Source organism: Crinia signifera, chromosome 2, assembly GCF_055691185.1.
Source record: "Crinia signifera chromosome 2, ASM5569118v1, whole genome shotgun sequence".
Taxonomy (NCBI): Eukaryota; Metazoa; Chordata; class Amphibia; order Anura; family Myobatrachidae; genus Crinia; species Crinia signifera.
Window position 1 is genome coordinate 228989804 of NC_139218.1, and position 26132 is coordinate 229015935.

Consider the following 26132-nt stretch of genomic DNA (forward strand, 5'->3'; position numbering starts at 1 on the left):
GGGAGACAACTGAGGGCTGAGCGGGTACACCGCATATACTCTTGGCCTCCGTATGTGGGGGTTAGGAAAGCCCAAGCCGCCTATTGGGGAGTTTAAACCTTTTCAGAAGGATAATTTGTATTTTCCTGGGGGCTAGTAAAAGTTATGAGCCTGCAATTTGTCGGTTAGGCCACAAGATGGAGCTCCAAGGTCATTTATGGTTCAGTTAGAATAAGGCAGCAGGTGCACTGTCTCGGGTTTGCATGAGAGATGTGTTTTGTATCTTCTGAGTGTTGCTCTATTAAATGGCTGCTATGCAAATCAGGTGTCTGGTAGTTAGTATAATGTGGATTCTGCCTTTATCAGTGCTCCCCTTAATTTCTGGATCCTGCTCTATCAGCATCCAAGCTGAGCAGGCTGCTGGGCAGGCCCAGGGTCTGTCGGGGTCCAGATTATTAAACTGTAGGGGTAGAGGAGAGGTGCCAGAGGGCACATCAGTAGCAGAGCATAGGCTGCAGGATGTCAGGGCTTCTTATGTGGCCTCCGTAGCCTTAGGGTGCTGTGGCATCGGCTGTGTTTTTCCTGAGGCAGGGGGAATCTCCCAAGCTGAGGGGGGAGTGGGGGAGCGTTCAGGGCTCTCACCAGTTAATCGGGTGTCCGGTGAGCTGAACAGGACGGGGCCTACGCACCTCAGAACCCCGTTCAGTCACCACCGCAGCCACTGAGGGACGGGGGATAGCAGCCACCAGCCGCGCTTTACCTTTTCGCGCGCCCGTCTCCTGTGATAGCGGCCCCGGCTGTGTCCGTGCTGCGTGGGATTCCCTCTCCACCTCCAAGGTTCTAGCGCCGTTTGTCAGGGGGGGATGACCGGGGCTCACCTGGTGTCCTGCCCGCCCATCTCTCCGCTGGTTCAGGCGCTGCGTCGGTGCCCCTCCGGCGTTCGCTCCAAAATCGAGGCCCCGGCTTCCGCTGGATACCAGGCCGCAACTCGCGGGAAGGCAGGAGGCCCTCCCCGGCTCCGCAACCGGTACCCCAGCTCACACCCGGAGGTAAGGGGATCGAGGGGGGGGGGGCACTCTGGGGTGGGAAACGGGGTTAAGGGGTGTTTTAATCTCCTCTCTGACCGCAGCCCGTCTTGAGCACGTCCGCTCTGTATGGCTTCCAGGCCATGCCCCCTTGATTGAAGAGTTCTACCAAATTCAGATCAATCTCTGTGTCTGCGCACAAATTAATGTATTTTTGTGTATCAATGTCTTTTTTGTGTATCAATGTCTTTTGGTGTTTTTAGACTTGAATCTCAACAGTTTACAATGCGACCCATGAATCCATGTGTCCTTCTCAGCAACTTTTACAGCTGTATCAGTTGTCAGCAACACTTGCCAAGGACCATCCCATCGATCTGTAAGGAAACCTGAACGTACGACGCTTCTCACCATAAAAGGCTGAATGTTGTGTGCTGGACCAAAAGGCGAGATTGGCTGGGTCTCCTGTTGAGCTCGACAAAGACCTTGTTACTGCTTAGACAATTGGATGACATATTGAACAGTCAAATCATGCTGCATTTTTAACTAGTCTTTGGGTTAGTAACGTATCCTCGCTGTACTCCGGACAACAATTCAGATGGAGAGAGATTGAGTGTAGGCCTAGGTGTGGTACGAATACTATGAAGCACTAAAGGCAGTGCTTCTGGCCATGCCATTCCTGTCTCTTTTGTAAGCTTAGCCAACCAGTTCTTAATTAAACCATTAACCCTTTCCACAATCCCTGAGGAACGTGGATTGTAAGGTACATGCAATGTTGATTCTATTCCCATCATTTCACAAATTCTTTGAAAAAATTTCCCAGTAAAGTGTGTTCCCCAATCACTTTCAATACCGACATACAAATTCTTGCAAAATCTTTGTAACCTTTTAAATGGCCCTTTGGCGAGTCATGCTATCTTTTCCCAAATGTAACAACCCATGGGCACTGTCAATTAAAGCTGAAAGCATCATTTTGGGTGCTACTGGTTTGTCTTCTGAATTTACCCATATTTCATCCTACCTTCGGGGTAGGGGATACACTCTTTTGGTACTGTCTCAATTGATCACATTTAATGTAATTGAAAACCATCAAATGTGTATTTGTGTCGTCTGACTGACAGAGGAGTGCAGCTGCCTCCCTTGTTGCCTTGTCTCTGATTACCCAGATAAATAAGATCAGTTTGTTTGGTATGTGCTTGGCATTTAATCACAGCTACCTCTTTTGGTAATTGTATGGCATCTGTCAGTTCTTTCACAGTTTGTGCATTTGCAATGGGTGTTCCTAAAGCTGTGAGATATCCCCTGTGTTTCCACACAGCCCCAAAATCTTGCACCACTCCAAACCCATACCTCAGTCAGTGTAGATGTTAACCCTTTGTCCCTTAGCAATGGGACATGCTCTGATTAATGCTGTTGATGTGGTGAACCCAATGGTTTGGCTTCAACTACCTCATCGTATGTAGTGATTGCCATTGAACCATTGTGTGTTTGTCTGTGACAACTACCATCAGTAAACAAAACCAAATCTGGATCTTCCAATGGAGTTTCAATTTGTAATTTGTGAAATCATGCTCATTGTCTTCCTCTTCTCCACACTCAACATTCCTCCCTGGAGAAGAGGGCAGCAATGTAGCTGATGTACACCTGTGTATGGTCATGTTGATAGGTGTCAGAAGTCCCACCGGGATTTTTTATAAAGTGCAAACAGAAGATATACGTAACTTTTGAACAGGCGCTGATGTGTTCTACTCCTATAGTACTTCTCCACCGTAGGTATATTCAGGGTACCATGCAGAGGGAAAACATTCATATAGTGAAGTACAATTTGGTACAACAAGATTTTAATGAACACAATACACTTTAGGTAGGTCACAATCAGATCCTCCAGAAGTGAATAAACACAGCTAAAATTACAGTGTAAAAATGATGCATATAAAAAATCCTTGTGGGAAATCTCTGAGATGACTTAAAAAGTGGGGCAATTACCGGATACGGTGGAACTGATACGCCAGTTCATATAAGGCATGTGAGAATGTCCCGGGGCAAAGTCACAGGTGTCAGCTCCCTCATGTCCTGGCGCCTCGCTCCTGAGTCAAACAGATGGATGTTCCAGACTGACGCGTTTCGACTCCCTCTGGAGTCTTTTTCAAAGTCTCGAATGGGTATATCTTACCCGAGTGTCCGGTCCGTCTTATATACTGTCTTTATGGGTCAGTTTCTGTGCTCCGTTCATTTCCGGGCTATAAAAAGCGAGGTGTATTTACAGACTGCAACGTTTTTTCGTTATGTGACCTACAGTACTATCCAATTTGAAGATGCAGGTCTGCCTTCCTGACTTTGGGAACACCCATCTAGCTAGCACTCCTCACCACAGCCCTGAGCCGTCTCCTCCAGTTAATGGGCTCCAGAAGTTACAGAAAGTTACTTTCAGGCTGCTCCTGTTTGCATGATAAGTCTGATGACACAGTTGCCAATAAGCTCTGCCCCCTTTTGGCCTAGAGGTTAAAGGAATCCTTTCTGGATTTTTTATAAGCCTTTTTATCTTTTAAATTTATAAGTGTATCTCATTAAATTACTTTGAAATATGCCAAATATAATTTTGCAGTGCATATTCTATGTTACTTTATATGTAAAAATTTGCAGGAAGAAAAAGATATTTGAAAGACACACAATACAGCAATGTTTGACTTTACATATATGCCTAGACCAAAATGTATACTTTAGGGGTATTACAAGTTATTTTGATGCACCCCCACGCCACCCCCACTATCAACGCCAATCCGAAGTGTGGCGAGTGGCGGCGGTACGCGTCCTCCAACCATTTCATACCCCCACTATCCACGTCGGCGTGGAGTTGATGCTATATAGTGTGGTGAGCCCAAAGCATGGCGAGCGGCCACGTATTACTTTACATGTATTCCGCGTCCCCTCGCGTGGCGCGCTGCACACGCCACGCTTCGGGCTCGGTGGCCCGCTGCACTCGCCACACTATCTGATATAAACTCCACGCCGACGTGGATAGTGGGGGTATGAAAAGGTCGGAGGACGCGTACCGCCGCCCCTTGCGGGCTCGCGGCGCTCGCCACGCTTCGGGTTGCCGTTGATAGTGGGGGTGGTGTGGGGGTGCTTTTAACATTGTAAGCACCCCTTACAGTGCTTATACAATTAATAATCTTATAGGGGGCCCATTTAACATTGAAAACACCCATTAGGGTGCTTATACAATTTTAAATCGTATACCATTGTATATGGCATACAATGGCATACAATGCGATGGTATATGATTTAAAATTGTATAACATCAGCTGCCATCGCGTAACATCGCATACCATTGTATGGCTTATGGTATGTGATGCGATGGGCGCCATGCTAGGAAACAAGTACCGTTATTTTTAATTTGTTACACCAATTTGTTTCTTTTTATTGATTTTCATAAGTATGTTGACAAGTTTGAAAGGAAAAGACAGTACAAAGCTCTAAATGTAATTCATGTTTTCATGTATTGCCACCCCATACAACTTAAACTAAGTACATAACTAAAGCCACCATTGCAGTCCACATATTGACTTTATATTAACATTCTTATGCTATAGTGTTCTATCTATGTTACTTTTGTAAGTGGTTTACTATTGTATTGCTGATTAAAGTAAACACAATTGTCCAATGTGGCCATCAGACCAAAATCAGGTGCATCTTTGGCCTGGAGGGAAATGAGCACCAAAGTCTTTGTTTGAACCCTACCAGAGCTGACAATGATTTCTTGCAGTATGTTCATTGGAGTTTATATAGAATAGGATCAAACAAGCAGAGGCCCAATAAAGTAAGGATTTATTCATGCAAATAAGACTCAATTAGATATAACAACTTATACAGATATAACTGTAAACATAAAGTGGTGTATTTATTGTGGCTGTATCTTTTACACTTTAACATTTTAAATAGTAAACCCCTCTCCTGCAGGGGTACAGTTTGGTGCACATGCACAGTACAGAAAAGTTCATATTGTAACTCACCAAGCAGACATGTTAAAATGTACATTTAGATATTTTATCTTTCTCTTTTAAAATTCAGATAAAAACATATACTGTATTATTTGTATTTATCGGGTGCTTGTCCTTTACATTGTTTGTATTTACCATTGCATGTGCTTTGTGGTGAAAGATATATATTTTGCAATATGTTCACAAGAATTGTGTGTCCAAACCATACAACCACATACAGTATTATATTGAATATGCATTTTACTTTCCTATGAATGCGATATTTAGTTACTTTTTCATAAACAAACCCTTTCTTCTTTGCCAAATAAATACAAATACATTAGTTTTAATAATTAATATACTTATTTTTATGAAACAAAATTACCTTTTGTTTTATTTTAAAAATGAACCGAAACTGTGGTTAAAAAAATATTGTTTCTTGCAATTATTTTTCCAAATGGTCTTCTGATTTATCATGCTGGTGTGACCTTGTTCCCACCACCCTCAGACACTGTTGTGACATCTGTACGACCACTGGTTACACTTGTTTCATCGTCTCCAAATGGATTGCGACCACAGCACAGGAGTTTCATTAAACAGTCTCTAAACTGTAACACAAAAACATAAATCTGAGGTCAGAATATGGTTACTATTTATAAGTTACTCATAGTTGTAAATGGTAATTGAGCCTTTTGCATGTTTTCTCGTTATCTCTCTATAAATACACACACATATATATATGTGTATATGTATACATTATACACGGTACACGTACGTGTGTGTGTGTGTGTGTGTGTGTATTTATCCTTAAAATAACAGTGCTGATCACATATTTTATATTTATACATATGGAGAAAGAGAGGCAGATTTTATGTTATTTTGAGTTGCTGATCGGTGGCCATAGAGGTGTGGTATATTATGTTGATATTCATGTTCAGACTTTCAGCACTTGTCAACTTTGAGGATTTCCAGATTGTCTACATTGTGAATGTTGACAAATAGGATTTTCAATGTAAACAGTACTCTAATCTTACCCCAGCACTAATTGCAGCATAACTCTAACCCTCATCTAACCATAACCCTAATATACCTATAGACCTAAATGTATGTTCATAATCTTAATATGTTCACATTCCTGATATGGACATGATAACTGTATACAGGCCTTCATACCAATGGCGGGTTGTAACGAAGTCTATATTCGGCCACCGTGTGGGATGCCGGACAAACAGACAGTTTTTTTAAAGGGTCAATCATTTACAAGGCGAAACGATGCTTTGTAAATTGATTGCCCCTTTAAAAACATTAGAGTTCCGCCACTATACTACTCCAGAACATATTAAGAATGTAGCTGATTTCATATTACAAAACATACTAATTTCCATAACATTTATTTCCAAGACATTTTGTTGCATTTAATTGCTATGTAATGTATTCTGCACCTATTGTAATAAGATAAGATAATGTTATTTAATGATTCAACTTCTAAAACAAAACTGGGGAACGCTGATTTCACAAACAGCTTCACAAACAGCTTTCAATTCATTATGAAATGAAGACTAGCGGTTTTCCTGATTGGTTGTGCTACAATAGTCTTAGTCAACAGTCAAGAAAATGTATCACTTTGAAGACATTTAACACCTTCACCTATAATGTTTTTATAATGACAGGTTTTTTTTCTAAAGCTGGGTACACACTGGAGTAACAGCCATTTTTCCCCGACATCAAAATGAATCCTCTTGATCCCAGATTCTGTGTATACATTTGAATGATTGTTACAAAGCACTTAGCAATCATGGTCTATGCTTCATAAGAATAAACAAGGTTACTAGTGATATCGCTATGTTTTATGTGCAGCACATCAAACATAGTATCCATCGCTTGCAACTTCGGTAGTGCACAATTACCTGTACACACTGAGCGATGTAATTGATTTGTCATTACAAAACTTAATATCTGTCCGACATCGCTCCAGATATTTATTTATCATTGGTTTTATTAATTATATTCACACATACCTGTTTGTTCATGAAAACGTAGATGACAGGGTTGTATACAGTGGCTGTCTTTGAGAAATAAGAAGGCATCGATGCTAAGGTGGGTTCAATGACAATATCTTTATTGGATGCCATCACTACAGCAAATGCAGCATAGGGTAACCAGCAGATGAGAAAGGCCAATACCATAGCAATAACCATCCTAGTAACTTCCCGCTCCGCCCGTTGGGTAGTCTCTGATTCTTTCTGCTGAGCAGCAACCTATAAAAGTGGACAATTGTTACTTAATTATTCAACTGGCTAATATTTTTTCCAAAACTACTTAGAAATTGTTCCTTTTTGATGATTGAATTATGTCAAGAACACCTATTTAAGACATCCAAAAAAAAAAAAAAATGGAACCATTGTGTGTTTGTGTAGAACATTGAAACATCGACCATTACCATAAAAATGTTGTGACTATTAGTATTTATCCAGGTGTTTGTTCCTCCCTGCAGCCCCTGAGTATCAACATATCAAATAAACTACTTTACAGAAGCTAAACTACTATAATCTAAGACTTATCTATCTGAGCTAAACTGCCTAATTAAAAACTAATCTAATCTAAGCACATACTGTAGCAAAACTCCTAATGAGGTTATACAGTAGGCAAGGGGCCTCTTGAAGTTTAAGCTTTATGGCCCCTAATCCTATAGTGTCTTGAAAAGACACTTTATTTTTATAAGTGACATTTTCAACAATATTGATGTTTGTTTAAGTGTGTGTTATTAAAATAAGGTTATTTTAGTGATAGAATCAGCACTCATCTTGTTTGTGCATTTTAACACCCAAGTTTTTATGTACTTTATGGTTATAGCTTGTCACTAATAACACAACAACCAAGCTTCTAGTACAGCATAGCTGATATTACAGCTTGGATGTGCATCGATTAGTACTGCAGGAGTTGTAGTTGTGACCAATGAAAATTGAGAAAGAGCACTGGACAAGGAGGCATCTAATAAGGTAATTTTGCTGGTGATAAGCAGTATTTGCTGTCAGGTGTTTAGTTAAGGGGCATCGTTCGCACCTGCAGCTCATAGGTTTGAATGGTGTATATGCGCCTGTAAATATATAACGCGCACACACACACACACACGTCTGCAAATAGTCAAATTTGCTATGAATGTGCACACTGCAGCAAAGATGAGCATAGACCAGTGGTACCCAAACTGTGCCCCTAGGCTCACTGGAGTGCCTCGGGACACTTGCAGGGGTGCCTCGGGTTGGTCGTCCAGGACCAATTCAAATTATTTATGATCAATTATTTCTGGACAAAACCATTGCTGGTGGCTGCCAATCATAAAATGTGTACAATCAGAACCAAATCCTGCCCTTTACCACATAACTGAACCTAAGTAAGTACATATAAACACATATACTTAATTGGATATATATATTTTTGGGGGCCTAGGGCTGCCTTGGAAAAATTCTGATACTGTAGGGTGCCGTGATTAGAAAAAGATTGGGAACCCCTGGCATAGACACATCATTACTTAGCCTTGTAAAGTGAGTAGATAACCCACATAAGCAACCTCTGATACCCATAAATCAGCATTTGTCAGAACTACAGTAGCTTCCACGGTACAACCCCACACAAGGATGTCATCTGGCATCCACAATGATTTCACAATGGTATCTCTCAAACAGATGTTCCATGCACTACAATAGTACATATACTGTACCTCAATGACAGTACATATACCATATGGCATTCTTTGAAATGTATATTGACTCACTGGTGTCAAGAATGTAGTCAGCATTGATGATAGCGATCTGTTATAGTTTCAAAATTCATTCCTAGATTTGCATGGGGCGTTTTTCTTTCTGGGCGGCGGCAGATCAGTGATCATATCTGAATCAGGCTCTTTCTCAGTACTAGTTTTAAACTGTCTGGTAAACCAAACTGCTGCTTGACATCACTGTTCACTATGTTAAAGTTAAAGCTATCCACCAATCAGCATGCTGACAGCCATTTACTGCCTGGCGGCAGGAAGAGAATTCTGCCTGGCCATTCTGGTTGTGTGTAATACACAATCAGAATGAACAGGCAGCATTCTCTACTGCCTCCCAAGATGCTCAGGAGACAGATGCCCATAGCCCAATCTGCCTCAGATCAAAGGTGCCTAGAATTTGGAGACCCTTGGACAGCTGCCCATTGAACCCATATGTTAAGATGACCCTGGACAGAGCCGGCCCTAGGCATACTAGGCAATTGCCTAGTGCGGCAGCCTATGCCTAGGGGCGGAAGCTCCCAGGGGCGAATCTAAGGGCCAGGGTGCTCCGGGGGTGCTGGCATAGGCCCCCTCCTACACAGAATGCGGCAGCAGTGGGGAGCTAGCACCGCACTTTGTCCGCGGTGGCCACTCCAAAGACGGTGACCGCCTTGAAGAAGACATACACTAGAGGTTGGTTTAACCTCTAGTGTCAGATAGGCGCAGCATGCCCAGCGATACCCGGCAGGAGCGCTGTAAGCGAAGACCTGCACTGTCTCCTCGCCAATCAGCGGCACCATGTGGGAAGCGACCCCCCCCCCGCAGCCGCACCGTGGAGGAACTGGAAGCATTCCTCAAGCCACAGCCTCTCAGGGTGCGATCTGTACATCCTGGATTCCTCCTGCAGCAGGCATCCCCTTCGCCCTGTCTCTGGATCCATTGGCAACCATGACACCCTGAAGATTGGTGAGTGCCCAGGGATCGCTATATCCATCAACTCTTCTCTGTGTGTGACCCCCTTCTTTTGTATGTGTGACCTTCTGTACACTGCTTTCCCTGTGTGTGTTTGTGACCCCCCTGTACCCCAGCCCCCTAATCCCTGGTGTTTGACCCCCCCCCGTACCCCTTTCACCTGTGTGTGACACCTTGTCCCCTGCTACCCCTTTCCTCTGTGTCTGTGACCCCATCTACCCCAATTTCCCTGGTGTCTGATCCCCTCTTACCATTATGTGTATGTGTGAGACACCTTGTACCCAAATAAAAATGTGTAATGGGCATTACGGAGTGCGGTATAACTTTAAAATTTCTGTGGGTTAGAGTAGGCTTGCATGATTTCAGTGTCAGTGAGCTTGGGGTAATGGAGGAGATCGAGAGGGTAATCAGATTGTGATCAGAGAGAGGGAAGGGAGTGTAAAAAACGTATTATTCACTATACCTTTTAAGATTGTAAACAGGACTCAGCACTTTTAATGTGTGTGTGATTACAAAGCATTGCAGAGTACAGTATGTTGGAGCTACATTATTAAATGTTAAAATTAATAATAATAACAATGTTAGCTTATATTAGTTATTTGTCACTGCCTTGAGTGCTGTAAATATAATTATGATTGCAAGGCTTGTCATTTAGGACCACTCTTTGATCTGGATGACATTATATTATTTATTTATTTAATTAAATTCATAAGGATATGATCAGAGGTTTTACTCGGTGTGCACTCTGCATTAACACCCCAAGACCCTGTCATGCCGGACAAATGGCTGTTTAAAAACTTGTCTTGGTCTAATTTAAAGGGTGTGGCCTCACAGGGGCCCAATTTCGTAACTCTGGCGGGGTGACCAGCATCCTCAGAGTTACTGGCTGCCCCCGGAGACTGAGCTGTCTGCAGTGCCGGTTCTTTGTCTGTGACAGGAACCAAGTGCTGCAGGAGAGTATAACATTGTAGCACCCAGCTCCTGTCACTACAGAAGTGCCGGTACTTTGGTGTCACCCCCTTTTTGAGGGTTACACACAGGTGCGAGCCGCACCCCCCACACCCGGTATGATTTTTTTTTTCAAAACAATTTATTTTATTTTATGCGTAATTTTGTTATAAACATACAGTCAACACACAGTGGTACATATGAAAGGCAAATCAAAAATGGGAAGCAATTATTGATCATTATAACTAGCAAGCAAAATTTAGGATATGACCTGCACTGGCGCACTGCTGCCTGAGAATCTGTACTTTTCCCCGGTTATCACCCAATAACCAACAAGAATATCAAACATACAACATTGGGAATTTCCAAGTCTCTGGCGCAATACTTGAATAAGGTGAGTCTAAAGGTCTTCAGATGTCTTCACAGTTTTCAAGGGAATTTCTCAAAAATAGTATCAGTGGTTGTACTGACTATATCTAATGTCAGAGATGGAACATATAGAGGAGATGGATAAATGGGCGTACCCCCACTGACGGTAAGTAGGGCAGTGTATAGGCACGTAGCGGTTTCTTGTCTTTATCTTTTTTTTCTCTCTCTCCTTCTTTTCTTTTTTTCTTTTTTTCTTCTTTTCTCTTTATTTTCTTAAGCCGGGAATTCCTCCACTCAAGGTTAATACGTTGACCGGTGATTTTTCTAAACACCCCGTGCAGATAGGAAGTGGTGATGATCGTACCTTACTCACCCAAAAGTAGAGCAAGATACTTATATAAAGGTATCTTTAAATGTGACTTATATTATCCAAGGGAAAAAACATGGAAGTGCGTACCGCACTTACGTGGCTAGATGGTGGGTATCCACCCGTAGAGTGTACTTGACTTGAAATATGGTTCCGATATCACCGTCAGGACCAATTTTTCTCAATAGGAGTGTACAGGAGTGAATGAAAATAATAGGATATTAGTAGCTGAAAATTATCTATTTTCTTATTACCTCTATATATAGAAGGTAAGTATAGGGTGTTTTGTGCTTTCAGGATAGATAGAGGTACTGGTGTCGTACCGTGACTCACACTGTGATGTGTGGAGAGATGCCCAGAAAGGTTTCTTTTCTAGAGATAGAGGATTTCACTGCTTGTAGTGTTCATATGTATTAATCACATATATACCCAAGATTTGTTCAATAAATTGGAGATATGCGTACCAAAACTTACAATGAAGTAAGTGTTTTACCACCTATAACGGTTTCTTTTACTCAGGATGGAGTTCCCCAAGTATTCTGGCCAGAAGGAGCTTTTCTTTTTTTTTTGTTTCTTTATTGTACATCGGAAAAAATATATAAAAAATCCTCCATCCCAAAAATGGAAGGATCAGACACAAGTCCCAAATATAGCAGCAGGATGTCCACAATAATCCCCAAAAAATAAAAAAAAATAAAAAATTAAAAAATTAAAAATACATACAGTATGTCCAAAATTGTCCGGAAATAGATGAAGAAGGTGATGGCTGCTCACTCTCCACAGAACTAGTCGAAGCGTTTCGGTGTCTAAGAGCACTGCCCTACTTACCGTGAGTGGGGGTACGCCATCCATCTCCTCTATATGTTCCATCTCTGACATTAGATATAGTCAGTACAACCACTGATACCTTCTTTCATTATATTTTTGAGAAATTCCCTTGAAAACTGTGAAGACATCTGAAGACCTTTAGACTCACCTTATTCAAGTTTTGCGCCAGAGACTTGGAAATTCCCAATGTTGTATGTTTGATATTGATCATTATAGTTGTGACAGGCATTTTACATTGTAATACTGGGATCATTTGCAGTTCTGGAATATACCTTAAAATAAACTAACAAGACATGACCTCTATTGTGTATCTGATTTTGTATTACACCTGACTACATACCAGAACATTCAGAACATCTATGATATCTAGTTACAAATCCCTTTCTTACTGAATTTAAACTGCGTGTACCTAATTGGTTCGTCCTAACTTATGCTACCCCAACTACCCTCCCTCCCTTCCCCAAAACCCTCTCCCAACAAAGATCCGTCAGCTCAGTGGGCCAGTCTATTCTGTCAATGATCTATGTAGGTACCATGTTGTACCTTCAAACACTCTGTAAATCTGTGTGCGCACAGTTTCATCCGCATAGTCAATGTAGGTACCCCACTTTTATAAAATGTCACTACTCCCTTTTCTATATCTATAAGTGCAGCTTTCCGGTCCATATATAGGAGCTGTATTAGTGTTGTCTTCACGGCCACCAAGAATGGCGGGGTTTGGCGATGTCCAGCATCGCAATATGATCTTTTTGGCGACCGTGACAACAATCGTTAGAAAAGGGGTCAACACTGTTTTCCTACCCTCCAGGTTCCAATTTGTGAAGTTCCCCAACAGCATGGCCAGTGGATCTTTCTGCAATCTTAAATGGCATACTTCATTAACCATACACACCACCTTATCCCAAAATTTGCGTATCCTCCCACATTCCCACATGTTGTGATAAAATGATGAGTGTATGCTTTTGCATTTTAAACATAATCCCAAATCAACTGGTATAAAATACTTTTGTTGCGACTATGATATATATGCCCTGTGTAGGGTTTTTAAATGCACCTCCTGGAGCATAGCTGAGTGTAGTGTTTTTAATATTTGCTCCAGGTTCTTCATTAACTACGTGAGAGTCCACCTGGGGAATGTCCACAGCCCACTTGGCAGAAGTTACTGTCCAAATGGCATCATATGCCACTGGCAACAGGTCAGAGTATAAATACTTAAGCCTGTAGGGCCCTGTGGCACTGAGTACAAACACCGAATGTAATGGGTCAGGTGTGGCCAATGTGTGTATAGATTGGGCATAATGCTGGGCCTGGAGATACATAAAAAATTCCTTATGTGGCAGCAAATATTTCTCTACTAAGTTCTGGAACGTGAGCAGGTTCCCCCAGGGTCAAATATGTTTCAAATCGCCACTATACCTTTGGTTTTCCATCTCACAAAACCAGAATCAAGAATGCCTGGTTGGAATTTAGGGTTACCCCAGAAGAGAGCACATTTCGTACTCCTATGATTCCGTCCCAGTTTCTTGTTGATGGCCAGCCATGACTGATAGGTATCTGCAAACAATATATTCTCTAGCACCCCTGCCAGTGGGTGAAAAGGGGGCAAAAACATCCTCCTCCAAAGCTTTATGAGTGTAAAGTTCTGTGCCCTGAAACCAATCCAGAACATACCTCATAAAAACTGAGTGAGTGAACGCCTGTGCATTAGGTACTCCCAGGCCTCCTTCTGCCTTCCTGGAATACAGTTTGTGGTGAACAATGCCATAGGATTCCAAAAAATCCTTTTGTAATTTTAGCTATATCCGATTTTTAGAGACGGATAGGGATCATTTGGATGCAATATGATATCTTCGGGAAGATGATGGACTGCAATATAGCTGCCCTTCCCAGTAACTATAGGGGTAGGGTTTTCCATGCTTCAAGCTGCGTCATTACCTTATCAATTATGGGGGCAAAAAGAAACGAGTATAGTTTGGATAAACTATATGAGATATAGACCCCTAGTTACTGTATAGATTGGGTTTTGATTTAAAATTAGCTCAATATTGGGGATACATTGTGGGAAAATTATCTCCCCGCTATCTGAAGGATTTCTGACTTTTATGTATTTACTTTATACCCCGCAAATGACCCAAATTTCAGTATCTTATCCATTATAACTGGGAGGGATGACTGTAGATTTGCAACAAAAAGCAACATATCGTCTGCAAATAGACAAATTTTTAAAGTAGTGGAGCCTATTGTAATACCTTGAAATAGAGTAGTATTTCTCAACATTATGGCCAGTGGTTCCAATGCCAGGGCAAAGAGCAGGGGGGACAAAGGGCACCCCTGCCTAGTGCCTTTCTGTATAACAAACGTGGCCGATATGTGACCATTACACGCCACCTGAGTCACTGGACTCGCGTATAGATTTTTCACTAAAGCCACAAATGCTTCTGGGAAACCAAACTCGAACAGGTGATCCCAGGTGACCAGGTCAAATGCTTTTTCAGCAGCCATTGATATTATACCATGGTCCCCTGGGTCACCCCGATTCTCAAGGTGTTGTAGTGCTGCTAAAACCTTCCTAACATTTATGACTGAATGCCTGCCATGTACGAAACCTGTCTGGTCGGGGTTGATTATTTTAGGTAATGCATAATTCATCCTATATGCTAACATTTTTGTGAGCAACTTATAGTCTATATTAAGAAGCGAGATGGGCCGATACGATTGGATATGATTATTTTAATGATTACATAACCTTTTTTACTTACTGCTCTGAGTGCCATTAGCAGGTTTGAATAGGAGAATATGATGGTACTAAGAGGCATAATGAAGCAAGTCGTAAACAAAACCATAATATAGCTGTTGTTGTTGGTCCCGCCAGTGTACCAGTTGGGCCCACACGATGTCCTGAGACCTACAAGAAATGCATTGATAGTATAAGGTAGAAGGCAAAACTAACACAGTCTCTTGTATAAATGTCTTCAACTAGTAAACAAAAAAGTTTTGTTGTAGTTATCAAAATAACATAGTTACATAGCAGGTGAGGCTGAATAAAGACTTGCGTCCATCTAGTTCAACCTATGTTTATAATAGTTTATCCCTTGTTGTATAGTATGTTCTGATATTTTAAAGACAGATTATGTTACTTATTCATACCCATGGATGTTTTTAACCAATAAATGTTTATACAATCTTATTTTAAACATATTTATAGTGTCTGCCGACACCACTTCTCCAGGAAGAGAGTTCCAAAGTTTGACTGCTCTGACTGTAAAGATTTTTTTTCTTTTAGAGGAACAAAATCTTTTTTCTTCTAATCTAAACTCGTGCCCTCGCATCCTAGATTCCTTTTTAGCAGAAAAAGGGTGTTTGACAGTTCCTTATATTATATAATATATTTATGTCCCACCTTAAACGTCTCTTCTCTAGTGTAAATAGTCCCAAATTGCTTTTTCCTCGTAGCTTAAATTCTCCATTCCCCAAATAAGCTTTGTTGCTCTTCTTTGGATTTTTTCTAATTCTATGATGTCCTATTTATAGTGTGGGGCCCAGAATTGTACTTCGTATTCGAGGTGCGGTCTAACCAATGATTTGTACAGAGGCATAATTACTTTTGAGTCCCTAGTTTCCATGCCCCTTTTAATACATGCTAGAATTTTGTTGGCCTTTTTTGTTGCTATATTACATTGAGCTCTACGCCCCAGTTTGTTTGTCTATTTGGACTCCTAGATCCTTTTTGAGTACTGAATTACCCAATTCATTCCCGCTTAGGTTATAATTAGCACACTGGTTATGTCTCCCAAGGTGCATAACCTTGCATTTGTCCACATTGAACCTCATCTTCCATTTTTTTGGCCACTCATCTAGATTGTCAAGATAATTTTGAAGCGTGGTGACATCTGATGATTTAATAACTCTGCTCAGTTTTGTATTGTCCGCAAAGATGGATACATTGCTGAGTAACCCCAACCCAATATCGTTAATAAAAATGTTAAATAAAATGAGCCCTAGAACCGAACCCTGAGGCACTCCACTTAGTACTGGTATCATATTTGATACGGCACTGTTCATGACCACTCTTTGTTCTCTATTACACAGCCAGTTCCCTACCCATCTGCAGATATTTGCCCCTATTTCAAGGTCCTCCATTTTATTTATCAACCTCTTGTGTGGTACGGTGTTGAAGGCTTTAGGAAAATCACATCTACAGCGTTTCCATTATCAAGGTTTTTGCTAACCTCTTCATAGAAAGCAAGTAGATTAGTTTGGCATGAACGATTCTTCACGAACCCATGCTGGTTATTCCTGAGTTAATTATGAAGGTCTAAATATTCCTGGATACCTGGATAATCCTTCAAATAGTTTACCCACTATTGATGTTAAACTAACAGGTCTGTAATTAGCGGGATCCTCCTTTTTTTAATTATGCCACTACCTCTGCTATTCTCCAGTCTTTTGGTACCTCTCCTGATGCTAATGAATTATCAAAGATATAATGTAGAGGGGAAGCTAATTCCTCCCTTAATTCCATTAGTACCCTAGGATGAATCTCATCTGGCCCAGGTGATTTATTTTCAAATTATGAATACATGCTTAGTTCTGCTTTTAAAATTGGGTCTACTTCCATTGCTTGTTATGAGCAGCTACAAAAAACATTTTTTTTTCTGTTTTTACAACTAAAAACAAATGGGCAAACTAACAAACCTTCAGGAACATAACTGCACCAGCCAAACAGAGGTGGAGATGTCCATATGAAAGCCCAGATCCAGGTGAAGGAACATCCCATGATCGCATGTCTTTGTTGAAAACGGAAATCCCCCATTGGCTTACAGATAACAATGTACCTTTCAAAGGCTAATATAGCCAATGACCAGAGGCCAACTATACCTGCAAATACACATAATGTCACAGAGATAGTTAAATGATACAGAAGCTTGCATACAGTATATTAAGCTTTAGAAAAAAAGTATATGCAATCCCTTTTAAAGTAGTAATTTTAAAGGTTCATTATTTCAGTTGTACAGTACCACAAACTAATTTGGTAGCACAGTTCAATAAACATATCAGCATGTCTATTTCTAAAAGTTGGATGTTTTCTCTGCCTGAGGAGTCTTTATTTTCACTTACTTTAAATAAGGCATTACCAACACTATATTAAGTGGCTACCACTGCGTTTCCTGTTTGTCTGCATACATTAGAACTCTATATTCGTCAAATATCTGACGTCAATTGAACATTTTGTCTTCAAATTGTATATGGCAGTACACACCATACAATTTATTGGATGTGACCGGATTTAATTATACACTCATCCATTTCGCTACCAGTGTCTAAATATCTAATAATTAATGCACCAAACTTACTATTCGTGGATTTATACCACAGAAATTTACACTAGAATTTACACCAGCTACATACTGCTGGAAGAACATTGAGTTTATTAAGTGGTTTCTACCACTTTTCTATGTTTTGCGTAGTCTGTCTATGCCTATGTCGATTAACAGCCTTTTAAACCTAAAGTATTAAAAGTTATATTTTAACATTTACAACCATTACAAATCAAAGTTTTTTTCTTTTTTGATAAGCGTGCCCCCAAACAAAGGAGAGTACTTTTTTCTTTCTTTCTTGAATCTGTACTTTTCTACTCTCAGGGGCGCACCTCCACATGAGTGACTTAACCTATAATTATTCGTATTGTGGATATAGGATTGTATACATATATTGAAATTACACTACCTCTTATCTAAGAGGTGTAACTTGTGCGCAGGTTTTCCATCCATCCCCTTTCCCCATCCTTTGATTCATAATGATAAATGTAGATTTTCTGTTCTGCTAACAGAACAGAAGAGTACATTGTAAAGCCATATATGCAGTGGTGTACCCATATTGGATGCATTGCGTGCATTTCGCATAGGTGTCTGGGTCCATGGGGCCTACACTGAACAAACTGCACATATGTTTTAATTATGCTCCTCGTCAGAACTGCGGCCATGGCAAAAGTGACTGGCAAAATAGTCTCAGTGCAATGCACAGTAGTGAGCAGTTTTGGGAAAATGGTGATTGCCATGTTTCTTGAGACCGGCGCACGAAGGGGCGCTCCTGGAGTCTGCACATGGAGCACCTCCTCTTTTAAATCACCCCTGCATATTGAAACAGTAGCTCTGTAGAGGTCTAGATAAAATTGGTAGTAAGACAAAGCCGTGGGAAACTATAGGAACTTGCACAGGTTGAAGATAGGCTGCAAAGAGATATATGCTGCGCACGCCTATGATCCACAGTAACACTTCCAGGTCAGAATCTGGTCGTGCAAACCTTTGCCGCTACTACTACTACTACTTAGGTGAGAAAATGTCACAGGGATGCACTCTGCAAAACAAAATGTTCTCTGATATTCTGATGATTTACAAAAAGTGGCAATACTGAATACTGCATTTACTATACACCATGATGCATAACTAAAAGCCCCATACACACTACCCCATTATTTAAAATATATCACTTAGAAGGGCTTCTTTTAAAGAAAGGGGTGCACAATATAATCCACCCGTGGGACCGCCGATATCATTAATGTCCCGCGAGTCATCTGGTGTGTACAGGACTATAGAGCTACATTTAAACTCACCAGTATCCTATCCCTCACATGCTTAGTTGCTTTCACTCACAAACATCTGGTGACTCTGTCCTCCTTATGTACCAGACTCCATCAGTTTTTGACCTTACTAGCTGGAATAGCTTTTTCTGACTGGTCAGTTCAAACTGAGGTATAAAGTTATTGGATCAACTCACTTAAGGTGCAAAACCCATGTGAAAAACCCATGTCGCCCTTTTGACCGTCAACCTAGCCATTTTTTAATGCTTGTGTCGGCCTTCCATCCATGTCAACCTTAGGCATGATGACCTATTTCATGTGACAACCTAAGACATGTCGACCTTCAGTGGTCAACCCAATGCATATTGACATACTAATGGTCAACCCAATGACCCATACCCATTGCTGATGCTGTAAATGATGGATAAGTGGCGGCAAGACATAAGAAGAGGATGCTGATAATCCCTATCTTTCCAGAAAGCTACTAGTTACATATATTGTTCTAAAAGTTGAAATGAGAGCTTTGGACACTTTGGGCTAATTTACCATTTATCCAAAAAAAGACTGCTCCATTATGTATTGTTTTCAGTGTTGTACTGTATTCACATGGGTGTCGGATGACTGCCCGACAGTCAGTACTCCAACATCGAAATCCCGACTGTTTAAATGCCTGACAGTTGGGATCCCGACTGATAAGGGCTATTCTCCCTTGTGGGGGTCCACAACCACCATAGAGAGACAATAGAAGTGAGCCACCGAGCCCACAAGGGTCTTCTTTGCGCTCGCTCGCCCCCTGTCAGGATTCCGATGTCGGGATATTGACCGTTGGTATCCCGATTGTCGGACCGCCATACCACACCCATTTACATACCCTGCACACATAATGCATCTACAGTAACATTTGTGGAGAATAGCACAAAACAACAAACCTTCAAGTGTTAGGGTGAAAACTGCAGCCCTAATGCTATATTTATGAACATGTATTCCAGCATTAATAAAATTAATAACTGATGAAACACTGCATCTAACTTGTAATCCAAATAGATTACAATTTTGTTTAGTTTGAGAAATGTTGTAAGATTCTGTACTGTTATACTATAACAGTACAGTTATTATACTGTTAGAAGTGTTTAGATTTTTATTCAATGGATTTTCAATTTCACCTTATAATGCCTGAATAATATTTTCACAAAAGTTTTAAACAATTTTATGAAATTTTCTGAAAAGTTTATTGAGAAAGTGATGGACAGAAATTATTCTACTATACACTTTTGCTTATATATAATTAAATATAATCATTTTAACTATTATAACATTACATTTTAGCAGATTAACAACTGGTAAATTTACTAAAGCTAAAAGTGTAAAGTGGTGTTGTTGCCAATAGCAACCAAACAGATTGGTTGTCATTGGCAATATCCCCAATTTTCACCTTTAGAAGCTTTAGTAAATTTTCACTTTTAGAAGCTTTAGTAATCCTTAAGGGGTGTACACATTGGCCCTTATTCAGATCTGATCGCAGTACAAATTTGTTCTCAAAATGGGCAAAACCAGTTAGATTTGTGTAAATGATTTTGTTTCTGTGCACGGTAAATACTGACTTCCATATTTTTACACTGCAATTTAGATTTCAGTTTCAACACAACCCACCCAAATGTAACTCACTCTGCACATGTTACATCTGCCCCACCTGCAGTGAACATGGTTTTGCCCATTTTGAGAACAAATTTGTACTACTTTCAGATCTGAATAAGGGTCATTGTGAGATTTTGACAGACGATTTTGACTAGATAGTCAAAATCTTGTAGAAGGTTAGCCAAAATCTCCCAGTTTTTCTCCTGCTTAGCATAGATTGACTGTGCAGGCAAGACAATTTTGACTAGATGATAGACAAGTGGTTCCCAAACTGTGCGCCTAGGCTCCCTGGGGTGCCTCAGGACACTTGCAGGGGTGCCTCAGGTTGGTGATCCAAGACTAACTCACATTATTTATGGTCAATTATTTATGAACAAAACCAGTTCTGGTGACTACCAATCATAAAATTTGTGTACAAACAGAACCCTTTACCATATAACTGAACCTAATAAACACATACTGTATAAACACAATTCATTTAAAATTCATGTAATTTTATATTTATGGTACTTGTGTATTTTCACTGCGCCCGATATATCGGATGCGATATCGGCCGATATATACGATGCGATATCGGCCGATATATCGATGCGATCCGAACCGATTTTTGACCTGTTCATAATCCCACTATCCACTACACATGGAGTTGATTTTATATAGTGTGGCGAGTGCAGCGAGGGTATGCAGATTACTGAGCTCGCCACACTATATAAAATCATTACGAACAGGTCAAAAATCGGTTCAGATCGCATCCGATATATCGGCTGATATTGCATCGGATATATTGGGCACCGTGAAAATACACAAGTACCATATTTGTTTCTAAATTTTTTTGGCCTAGGGGTGCCGTGAAACAAAGCTCTTGTATTCAAGGGTGCCGTGATTCAAAAAAGATTGGGAACCCCTGTCATAGACTATAATCTAGCCAAAATCTCTTGTGTGACAACTCAAAATTGCTTAGTGAAAATGGGCCATTAGCCAAAATATCACCGTTTGTACAGGGCTTATGTGTTTTAAATATTAAATATTTACATTTCTTTCTTACAATACAGCGTCACCTACAATTGTCATATTTTTAAAAACTCATCTCTTACCTGTTAAGGACACCATGAATCCTTCAAATTCACACATTGTTTTGCCTAGTGTAAAGTAGCCAAAAATGTTGTTGTGGAAGCTAACACTGCTCCCAAAAATAGTGACCAAAATGTCAGCTACAGCCAGATTGAGCAAAATGTAGTTCAGCGGTGACCTCAGCTTCTTGTACTTGATGGAGACCACTATCACCATGCCGTTGACAAGGAAAGCTAAAACCACCACCAAGCCCATAAGCACAGCAACCATCAAATAGGTACTACGAGAGGCAATATAAGGCCATTGGGGGCCATCAAAAGGTCCGAGGGTCTCATATGCTGACATGTTTGTCGATTTCATTTTACAATTGACGTATAGAAAAAAACTGTTCAACACATGCAAATAATACAAATAATGGCAAACTGTACGTCTAAATGTAAGAACCCTCTTTATAAAGTCTAGGAGCTTTAAGACTCCAAAGAGGATCTTTTTCTTAGAACAATGTAAGCTTTCTTACGCTGATGTATTTGTAATCCACTCTCTTATTCTTTACTTAAACAGAGATCAACAAAGAGAACAGCAAGGTGACCTGCATTAAAGACAAAATTCTAATTAACAAAGTAAGCACAATGAGATATTTTGCTTTTGTTAACACGATTTATGCATACAAGAGGATTGGGTGTAATAATAGCTTACTTTCCCATCCGGCATTTTAGGAACTGTTCTGCAGTCCTTATGGCACAGTGATTAGTGTAATAGAGAAAGATGTCATATAACCATATGTTATGGGAGAGAAGAGCACATTTAAGACAAGCAATCATTTATTTGCGGAATACTTGAAAACATTTAATAAATTGATCCCTAAATCTCGTACAAAATAACTTGGTACTCTTTACTTATCACGGCGCCCATCGCGGGCATTGAATGCACTAAAAAATCGGGTGCGACGCCCACGATTTCCCATAGGGAACAATGTTAAATGTCTCAATTGACCCGATTTTCCTGTTCAATGCCTCAATTGACCCGATTTTTCCATAGGAAACAATGTTAAATGGCCCACAGAGGCCAAATAGCCACCCTGAAGTGTGAAATGGCCCCCACAATTGTTAACGCCACCCCACGATCAACGTGAACCCGAAGCGTGGCGAGCGCAGCGAGCCCGCGAGGGGCGGCGGTACGCGTCCTACGACCTTTTCATACCCCCACTATCCACGTCGGCGTGGAGTTGAGAATAGAATAGTGTGGCGAGCGCAGCGAGCCACCGAGCCCGAAGCGTGGCGAGCGCAGCGGATACCTGTGAAGCCCGCGAAGGGACGCGTTTACCTGTGAAGGTATCCGCGTCTCCGCGCGGGGCTCGCTGCGCTCGCCACGCTTCGGGTTCTATTCTCAACTATTCTATTCTCAACTCCACGCCGACGTGGATAGTGGGGGTATGAAAAGGTCGTAGGACGCGTACCGCCGCCCCTCGCGGGCTCGCTGCGCTCGCCACGCTTCGGGTTGACGTTGATCGTGGGGTGGCGTTAACAATTGGGGGGGCCATTTCACACTTCAGGGTGGCTATTTGGCCTCTGTGGGCCATTTAACATTGTTTCCTATGGAAAAATCGGGTCAATTGAGGCATTGAACATGAAAATCGGGTCAATTGAGACATTTAACATTGTTCCCTATGGGAAATCGCGGGCATCGCGTCGGTCGCGTCGCACCCGATTTTTAGTGCATTCAATGGCCATGATGGCCGCGATTTTTTTACCTGCGATACCCACGATCAAAATCGTGGGCGCCGTGCTAGGTAAAGAGTACTAATAACTTATTCTCAATTATTTTTTTCCCCTGGAAAACATGTTATGGGTAAAATGCTTTTTAACCCTACCAAATGGCACCTAAAAGCTGTCTGCTTCATGCTGCTACAGCACAATTTCCTACCCTCCTGCATTCTGCAGGAGACTCCCTGAAATAGCAGCAGTCTCCCTCTCTCCCTCATTAGTCTAGCAATCTCCATCATTTCACCTAGCCCACATTACACTGTTACATTTTTGGGGAAAAAAGGAATGAGAGACAGATACATTTATTCATCAGCGCAATATCCCAGCACTTTACCAAGTGTAGTAGCTCTTACTAACTGCTTTGGGTCTCATCTACATTTGGATATAAGTCATTTTACAAGATTCCTCTCAGATGTAGCAGCACACACCCACGCTTCTAGGTGCCACGTTCACAATCTCTCCATATATGGAACTGGACACGCCCTTTTTGGTGTAGCATGATATGCCCCCTCAATTTTACTACCAACTATAATCTCCCTGAAACTAGTTTTCAAAAGTAGGCAAGTATGTGCTACAGCTTGCTGACATATCCCTGACATGCTGGGAACAGGGCAATAGGAACTCATTTTTTCTCCTATAAGTAAAAATGAAGGGAATTTCAAATGACCAATCACCTTGTGCATGACAACCTTTGGGTGTTGACCTATTGATTGTCTATTTAGAACACTATTGACTATGTCCTGCATGTAAAAGGTTGACAGGGTCAAAGTGTTGACGCAATCAAAAGGCCGAAAGGAAACAGGTTAACATGCTTTTTAAAGATAAAAAACAATTTGGGTGTCTATATCAACGTAGGTTGACATGGACACTGTATAAGTAGTACCACGTCCTTTGCATGTCTCGCTGCACTCGCCGTGCTTTGGGCACAGTGCTTCACTGCGCTCGCCACAATATTATATTTCACATTTTTTTTTTAAACATGAAAAACTCACGTTGACCTTTCTCGTGTTGATCTTTTGATCATGTCAACCGAATGCATGTCAACGCTTTTCATGTGTCGACCTACTGTGGTTCTGGGGGGTTGGTTCTGCGCTCCACTACTAATGGGTTCTGCGGTGCAGCAGATTCTGGGTTCTTCTGCCTATAGAGCCCGGGGTATTGGTATTTGCAATCTTGGTGAATTGCGCACTCGCTATGTGGATACTTGTAGTGGACCTCTTGCGTTACACTTTATACACATAAAGGTGGTGTTAATGATGTACTGCACACTGTTGTTAATATAAAGAAAATGTTTTTATTTTGACACTTGAACAATAAGTAGTAGTCAAAAAAAGAGTGCTGGGTGGGTGAGGGTTGGGTAAGTCTCGTGGACCTCCAATCTTGCAGATCTCACTATGTGTCTTCTGCAAATTGGGTTGCGGTATCCTGTCTTAGCAGACCTCTGTGGTTTGGCAATGCACAGGGTTAACTAATATGGATGGGGCTGTGTGGGTTGGGGTGGTGGGGAGGGCTGCCCGCAGCTGTGATTGGGCACTGGTAAGGCTGGGTGGCAGCGGAAGTCTCCTGTTGAACAAAGTTAGGGTGGTCAAGGAAAGTGACCGGTGGTACCGGTGGGCTGGCGTCCCTTACCCTCCGGTGGTGCACCGTTCACTTACCCGATACCTGGTTTCTGTTACTGGCAGGGGATGCTCGCCGCGTCCTTCCACGTGTCTTCACCGGCGTCCTCACAGGATGCGATAGCCGGCAGTCCGGTCCGCACCGCTGATGCAGTAGTTCGCGTCACTTCCGGGTTCGGCTTGACGGCGTTGCCCGGGGTGACGGAGGTCCTGCGGCGGCGCGCGCTCGACTCCTTGCGGAGGAGACTTTGGGGTTGGTGTGTGGGTGCAGGGCTTCTGTCCTGGTGTCCAACGCGTTTCGGCACGTGTGTGCCTTTATCAAGGATGCAATACTGTCTCTGGTCTACCCGTATTTCTACCCGCCCTGGTGTTCAGCCATTGGTTGTTCGTACGGCAGTGGGCGGGGTTTGTGGCCTGTCAGTTGTGCCTTCAAGCTAGTGTGGGTTACGTAGCTTGTGGCTGCGTATTGTCTGGTTCATGTGTAGACACCTCTGTGTGTGTTGACCATGTCGACTTTTCTGCTTTTTAAGGCAAGGTAGCCGGTATGCACGTAGTTGTTGGGTACTGTTGTGCAGATATAGGCTGTTGCTCTTATAACAGCACAAATATTGAGAGTGCTGCAGTCTGAGTGCTTTTACTGTCCAACCTATCCATTGGTAGGATCATGGGGGTGTGAATTTAAGGTGTATGCACCGCAGGCTGGTGCTTGGAGGTTGAATTATATTGAGACGGGATAAGGGCATATTATAATTGGATTTGATATCCAATAATTGACAGCTGAATATGTGAATAATGGGGATATAAGCTGGAATAAAATAAAAATAAAATAAAAAATAAAAATAAAAATAAAAATAATAATGAAATTAAAATAACATGGAATAAAATAAAAAGTAAAAAGCTGCCGTGGGCATATCCTAAGATGTTAGATGTTGCACATAAAGATCTGTCTACTAATTTGATCCCTGAAGGTGTGTTTCCTCTCACGTTACTGTATTGATGGTAGGTAATGGTCGTGAGGTGTGGGATAGAGGTGTGTCATATCTATAATATGTCACTTATGTTAAAATCGATATTGTGCCCTTTGGGTTGCATTGTCTGTAGTTTATAAATCCACCTGAGTTCCTCCTTGTTTATTTTCTTAATGTAGTCCCCCCCTCTCCAGTTGTGTGGTACTTGTGTGATGGCGGTGAATGTCATCCCTTTGGGGTCTCTGTTGTGTGTCTCATTAAAATGTTGCGATAGGCTGTGTTGTTC

General features: G+C 41.4%; 1 protein-coding gene across 1 annotated transcript; it reads right to left on the minus strand.

Annotated features, from left to right (window-relative positions):
- Nucleotides 1-4482: 4482 nt before the first annotated feature.
- Nucleotides 4483-21937, minus strand: LOC146060594 (pinopsin-like). Its single transcript, XM_083173973.1, has 5 exons — nt 21523-21937; nt 16909-17091; nt 14973-15118; nt 7000-7239; nt 4483-5589 (listed from the first exon to the last, which is right to left on the minus strand). The coding sequence occupies exons 1-5, from the start codon at nt 21857-21859 to the stop codon at nt 5455-5457; spliced, it is 1041 nt and encodes a 346-aa protein (XP_083030099.1). The 5' UTR covers nt 21860-21937; the 3' UTR covers nt 4483-5454.
- Between the last annotated feature and the right edge of the window lie 4195 nt (nt 21938-26132).

Excerpts from the sequence above, each read along its gene's own strand:
- LOC146060594 (XM_083173973.1), bottom strand. The coding sequence starts at position 21,859 with ATGAAATCGACAAACATGTCAGCATATGAGACCCTCGGACCTTTTGAT. Across the intron at positions 7,240-14,972 it reads TGCTAATGGCACTCAGAGCA|GTTGCTGCTCAGCAGAAAGA; the intron begins GTAAGTAAAAAA and ends CCACTTTTATAG. Across the intron at positions 5,590-6,999 it reads ACGTTTTCATGAACAAACAG|TTTAGAGACTGTTTAATGAA; the intron begins GTATGTGTGAAT and ends TTTGTGTTACAG.